Source organism: Mastigoproctus giganteus, chromosome 8, assembly GCF_048544385.1.
Source record: "Mastigoproctus giganteus isolate SK-2022 chromosome 8, ASM4854438v1, whole genome shotgun sequence".
Taxonomy (NCBI): domain Eukaryota; kingdom Metazoa; phylum Arthropoda; class Arachnida; order Uropygi; family Thelyphonidae; genus Mastigoproctus; species Mastigoproctus giganteus.
The window spans coordinates 18421982-18429043 of record NC_143582.1 but is presented as its reverse complement, the minus strand read 5'-3'; the positions used below and the strand labels follow the sequence as shown (position 1 = coordinate 18429043).

At 38.0% G+C, this 7062-nt stretch overlaps 1 protein-coding gene across 1 annotated transcript in view; it reads right to left on the bottom strand.

The window, feature by feature from the left end:
* Positions 1-226: 226 nt before the first annotated feature.
* Positions 227-7062, bottom strand: part of LOC150081306 (dehydrodolichyl diphosphate synthase complex subunit DHDDS-like) — a 70597-nt gene continuing 63761 nt past the window's right edge. The window contains exon 7 of the mRNA XM_090380154.1: positions 227-406. Coding sequence (XP_090236280.1) covers positions 227-406 — 180 coding nt within the window. The remainder of the gene's footprint in view (positions 407-7062) is intronic.

Sequence of the window (7062 nt, the reverse complement as noted above, 5' to 3'; positions counted from 1 at the left end):
CCTGCTTGCATTTATCTGTGTTCAAGTGTATAAGTGTCTTTATGTTAACATACTCTCACTGAAACAAACTTTATCACAACTAGTTAATTATACTGGACCATAAGCCCGACATAGTTAATACTGGACTTTTATGTAGAAGCAATCCTTGATATGCAATATTTTATATATTAGTTGCACATTTCTAAAAATTTTGATGCTGATTAAATGAGACCTTTAGTCTAAAATTCTAGCAAAGTAATTTCTCCAAATATTTCTGTCGTTTGTCCTGTAGGATCTCCAAGTATTTTTTTATCCTTTCTTGCTTGTCAGAATCATCACTTTCATGTCTATTATCATTCTGAAAAAATTTTTCAAATGCACTTAACTTCTCATCATTTCGTTCTTCGTGAATCTTGCTTTGAACTTTCTGCAATTAAAATGATAAACGAATCATTTCTCATTACACCAACTGAAAATTCATTAAAAATTTCTTAACCTGAGGAGCTAAAAGGGTCAGGAACCTTATATGAGCCAAGAGTCAAAAAAATTTTATCTCTTGGTTCAAGAAAAAACAAACAAAAAAGGCAATTCTGCGTGCCACAGTATATTATACAGGTTTATTAGTCAAAAAGAAGTAAACACAACAGACGATAATTGATGCTATATATTCTTTACCATGTTTTTTGTACTAATTTATATCAATGACTGCGAAAAATATTTGATTTTGATTTTTTATTTTACTCAATGCATAAAATGAGAGACACAGTTTTGTGTATTTGGAGCTACATGTAGCCCCAGTACCACAGGTTCTCAACCTCTCATTTAAAAGAGTAACAGAAACTTATTTGAAAAATATATTTTAGCTCCTGATGAAAACATGATTATAAATGGGTGGACAGTTAAAAAAGAGGGTTCTGTATGGACCAAACAGTTTTTTTGAAGAATGACCTGATCTGAAATTCAGACCAGATTGTGGAATTAAAAACATATCTGAAATTCAAGTTGTTTGTTATCAAAGCATTACCATTTAGTTGATAATAATTCCGTTACTAGTTAACTAGTAATGGGCTTTAAGAGTTAAAAGTTATCATATTAAAAAAAATTGATTTTTGAAATAGAGAAAACTTTTCCTAAAATTATAAGAATGCATATTAAAATTTATATGCCACCACAAAAAATGTACAGTTTCTTCCCGAAATTTGAATGTTGCAAGGGAACTACGTCTAGTACGGACTTGTGGTGCTATGTAAGACTGCATGATGTGAATCAATGTGCCATGTGGCATCGAGCCAGACAGAGTCATTGAATATTTATGCGCAGTTCTTTGGCAGTGTGTTTCACGTAGTTTGTGATTGTTGCAGTGGCTGATGTGAGAGAGCAACATGCTTGCATCAAGTTTTGTTTCCTTCTTAATGATATGGCAGTAGAAACCCATAAGAGGTTGAAACAAGCTTTTGGTGACAATGCTTTAGGCCAGACGCAGACCTACTACTAGTTTAACCATTTTAAAAACGGTCAAATGTTGGTTGATAACGACGATTGCTCTCGGCATCCATCATCGAGCACCACCCTGGAAAATGTTGCAAAAGTTTCTGCAGCAATCTGGGAAGACAGCAAGGAGGACCATCCACGATGTTTGTGGTATTGTAGGACTATCTTACAGCACTTGTCAGCAGATTTTGTCAGATGAGTTGAACATGAGAATGACTGTTGCTAAGTTCGTGCCACGGTTACTGAGTGAAGACCAAAAGCAGTATTGCATGGAAGTTAACAAAGATATTCAAGAATGGGCCAGGAGTGATCAAAACTTCTTTTCTACAGGTGACGAGAGTTGAGTATATGGGAATGATTCAGAAACCAAGCAACAATCATACCAGTGGAAGAGACCATCTTCTCCCCGACCTAAGAAAGCCCGACAAGTGAGGAGCAATGTGAAGTTCATGCTGATCTTTTTGGACATTGACAGGATTATCCATAAGAAATTCGTCCCTCCTGGCCAGACCATCAACGCAAAGTTCTACTGCAACGTCCTGAGGTGATTAAGGGAAGCCATCAGGAGGAAACATCAGAGTAATGGGGCAGAAAGAACTGGGTCCTTCATCATGACAATGCACTGACCCACACATCTCTTGCTGTGGTGCAGTTTTTGGCATCCAACAACATGACAATCGTCCCCTTCCTTATTCACCACACTTAGCCACTGTGACTTCTTCCTCTTCCCAAGAATGAAAATAAAGTTGAAGGGTCGAAGACTTGACGGCGTAGAGGATATCCAAACCGAATCACAGGCAGTGCTGAACACTATGATGAAGGACTTTCAGGACTCATTCAAATCATGGGAGAAGAACTGGGATTAGTGTTTACGCTCTAAAGGGGACTACTTCAGAGGTGACGGTGGCAAATAAGACCTAGGGTGAGTCTAATTTGTTTTATAAATACATTTCGGGAATTTTTGGGTAGCACCTTGCATTTGTGAAATAAATGAGGAAGTTTTTTGGAGGTTCAGATCTTTTCGCAGTCAATTTTATTCTATAAGTTTGACTTTCATGATGGATTCAGTATTAAAGTAAAAGTAGAGGGGGAAACATGCTCATGAAGTAATGAAATTTTTGGAATATGGCATACACACAGCAATAATAATATACCCAGCTCCTTGACATAATGTGGCCTTGACAATGCCCCTTGCATACACACTACTTTGATTCCTTCCAGTCCTATCTAGTGGCTGGCCTGCAAACACTGTTTTGGAGTTGTATTCTTAAAATGCAAGGAGGACGGAATGATGCCTATAATAACCTCAAAAGATATCAATCATATACTGCATGATGGAATATTGTTCTGGATTAAATGGATTTCTCCACTTTGGGCCTCCAATAAGCAAAAAGGTGATATTGCACCAGTTGATGATCATCATCTACAACTAGTAACACAGAGTGGGGGCAGCATTCCTCTGACTTGTGTGGACACTACACCTCAGCCCTCTACTTAAATTGGCTCACCTCCAGTATATATATATATATATATATGGAAGATTTGGTTTGAGTCTGAACAAGTTTATAATGCTTATAAGACTATGGAGAGTTTTATCAAAGAAAACTTTAGATCATAAAAGCAAAGCTTCTATGCACCATAATTTAACAAATTTAGCAATGCAAGTTTTAATTAGATTGTCCATTGTCCAGAAAATACATGGTTGTTAAATAAAGACTTGAAGTAGGAAAGATCAGCTACCAAATCTTGGTCTTGACTCCAAACAGAGAGCTTAGGAAGCAAAAATGATCTGATGATCTTTATTTTCATTAAAGAGCTTATCAGAATGGAAGTAAAGGACTCTTTCTGAGTCGATAGGTTTTTTTATGTGCAGTGATGTGGTGCTGCCTTGATAATTTTAACAAGATTATCTACCAGGCAAATTGTAAGTTGAGAAAATAAATACACTAGCCTTCAATTGCCTTTCCCACTTATTCTCTCTCTCTCTCTCTCTCTCTCTCTCTCTCTCTCTCTCTCTCTCTCTCTCTCACATTAGTTGAGGCATATGATGCAAGAAAGCAAGCTTAAACAGCATCAGCAAAAAAAAAAAAAAAAAAACTTTCCCATTTCAACCACCAGTCACTCCAAATGTTTGCCTAGTTCAGCCTTAAATTTATTTAAGATATCAACTTCCACAACAACAGATGGAAGTCTGTTCCCGCAATCAACTACCCGCTGGCTAAAGGCAAACTTCCGCACATATATTCTACAACTGTCTTTCCTCAGTTTGAATCCATGCCCGCTCAAGTTCTTAATCTGAGCAAGTGGAAGTATCCCATCAGCATTGAGCCTGCTCAAACCATTCAAGGCATTGTACACCACAATCAGATCACCTCGTAGGTGCCTAGTCTCCGGATGCTACAACTTACAGAATTTAATCCTCTCCTGGTAAGAGAACCCCCTTTGTTCCTCTCACTGATCTTGTTACCCCTTCTCTGTACTCGTTCTAGCAACTCTACATCCTTCCTAATATGAGACCTCCAGGCCTGTATCAAGGTGTGACCTGACCATTGCTTTATAAAAAGGGATAATCACCTTGTTATCCCATATAGAGGCGCCTCCATAGCCAGGTGGAAAGGAGCAGCAGTGCGTAACACACACTTCTTGATTAAACCGGGGTTCGATCCCGTGACCACCAAATACAGAAGATGCGGAAAGGTCAGGGAATGACCACCGCATATTCCCGGAGCAATATGACCTTAGTTGCTAATGCTCCTAAAAACCAAATAACAAACAAACAATCCCATATAGAAAAATTCTTATATATCATTGACAAGACACCATGAGCTACTTTTGCAGATAATCGGCAATGTTCCTCAGAAAACTATATCTGACTGCACACAATTACCTGCAGGTCATTTTCATTCTCTAACACATGAGTGTAGTACCACACAGTTGATACGTTACTCTGGGGTTACTGCTACCCACTAGCGTAGCTACTCTTTTTCGGGCCCATACAAAGAACGTGTTCGGGCCCCTACTTAATTAATGAAAATTGCGAAAAAGAGGAGACAGCCAAAGATGCCGGGCTCCTAAAGGGCCCGGAGGCAATTGCCTTGCCTGCCTACATGGTAGTTACACCACTGCTGCTGCCCATATGCAGTACTTTACATTTGTCAATGTTAAACTTCAGTTGCCACCTCTCAGCCCATCTGCTCAACTTTTCTAAATCCTGTTGCAGCAGCATACTGCTGTTATTAGTGTCATTAACAACCCTGCCAACCTTCATATCATCTGCAAATTTAGACATTAAGCCTGATATACCTTCATCGATATCATTGATAAATACACAAAACAACAATGGACCCAACACTGAACCTTGGGGAACTTCACTAATAACATTAGTCCACGTAGAGCAGTGGCCATTTATTACCACTCTCGGCCATCTCCCACTCAACCATCCCTATATCCAATGCTGCAACTTGCCCTTAATGACATACCACTCCAGTTCGTACAGCAGTCTTCCATGTGCAACAGTATCAAAATCTTTCCTGAAATCTAAATATATGATATCAAAATTATTTTTTGCATCCAGTTCCTTTACAACCATATTGTAGTATCCAATCAAATTTGTCAGACAAGACTTCCCTTGAAAAACATGCTGTGTCTGAACTATTACTGCAGTCTTGTCTAGGATATCCTGCGTCACTTCTTTAACCAGTGACTCCATTATTTCCCCATAACAGAAGTTAAACTAACAGAATTATTTGCATCACCCTTTGAACCCCCTTTGTGAATTGGAGATACATTTGCACATTTCCAGTCCACGGGGACCTACCCTGAATTTAAGAATGTTCTCATAATTATGGCTAAGGGTTCGCTTACTCCCCTCACTGCTTCCTTCAATATAACTGGATAGATTCCATCTGCTCCAGGTGACTTTTATTATGTTTAACTTCAACAATTTCTCCTCCACTTTGCTCTCTGTTATTAAAAAATCATTTAGCTTCCTATTAGATTTTAGTGAACATCTGTCCTCCCCTTCCTTATAGAATTCCTCATGTGTGAATGTAGATGCAAAATACTCATTCAGTTTGTCAGCTTTCTGAGCAAGATCATCAACAGTCGAACCACCAACATCAAGTGGACCAATCTGATTCATGCCCTTCCTTTTGGAGCTTACATAAATAAAGAAGTCTTTGTTGTTTTTCTTTGCATCCTTTGCCAAGGTTTTTTCGTAATCAGTCTTAGCTTGCCTAGCCTCCTTTGTGACTTTTTTACAAACTAGCTTATGTCTGCCACTGGCTTCTATGTCACCTGCTAATTTTTATATATCCCATAGGTTTTTCTTCTCTGCCACGAGCCTCATCTGATATCCATTTAGGATATCAGATGAGGCTAAATTTTGAACAATATTTTTTGGTATGAAAAGCCCAGTAGCTTCCAAGATTAATTCTCTGAAGGCCTCTCATTTAGAATTCACTGTTTTTACCATCATCAGTCGATCGCACTCTATAGAATTCAAAAACTGCCTAAGTCCACTGTAGTTACCTTTACGAAAACAAAAACTCTTCCCTTTTCTCTTGAGGATATTTACATCTTTAAGTAAATCCCACATCAGTAGGCTGTGGTCACTGTCATCTAGTGGTTCTTTTACCTGCAAATTCCTAATGCCTGAGTCATCACTGCTGATAATCAGATCAAGAGTATTACCCCCTCTCATTGTCCCTTGCACATGTTGCTGTAGAAAACAATCCTCCAATAAATCCACAAAAGTCTTGCTAGTGTGTGAGTGACCAGTCAATCACTAAAGTTCCAGTCAATATTTCTAAAGTTAAATTCCCCCTTTCAAAACAGGACATTCTGATTTACTGGCCCACTGTATTTCACTGCACAACTGTCCATATTTCTCTGCACAACTGTCCACACGCACACACACACACACTGATGCAAACAGCTCGAAGCACACCTGGAACTGTTTGCATTTAGTTACTCTCTAATATGTAGTGTTTTCTGCAGAATTCCTCTTCATTTTTCATTCCACAAAAACAACACTACTACTTGAGCTCTGTTGTTGGCGATGAAGCCTTTCCCTATTTTGTTATATAATACCAGTAGCAGGTATGCCCTGCTACTGGTATTAAATAACAATGGCTAGATATTTCACATACCTTGCCCTTTAGCAAAACTGAACCTTAAAGAAAAGATCACAACAGCCTTCTTCAACTAAATCAGCCAATAGTCCTAAATCAACTGCATGGTCTCTAGACAACATGACTGTGCTTTCTTGCTTTCTTAAATAGTTTGTCCTTTGGTTAACATGTATCTGCTCCTTATCACAAATGAAGAAACCAGAACACAATTTGAAACATTATCAAATTTATATATAGACAGAGTCTATATATAGATCTATATCTATATATCAAACAAAACTATATATAGTTTACAGAGTAAAAGTTTTTATTTCACCTAGGATCTACTCAACTGTAAAGTATGAGTGCCTATATAATGCCTTTTGAAAATCATTATGAATACCTACACAATTTTACTCTTACACTGTCAGGAAGTCTTAAGTTTACAAATAATAATCTCAGCAATTATCTAAAACAAGAA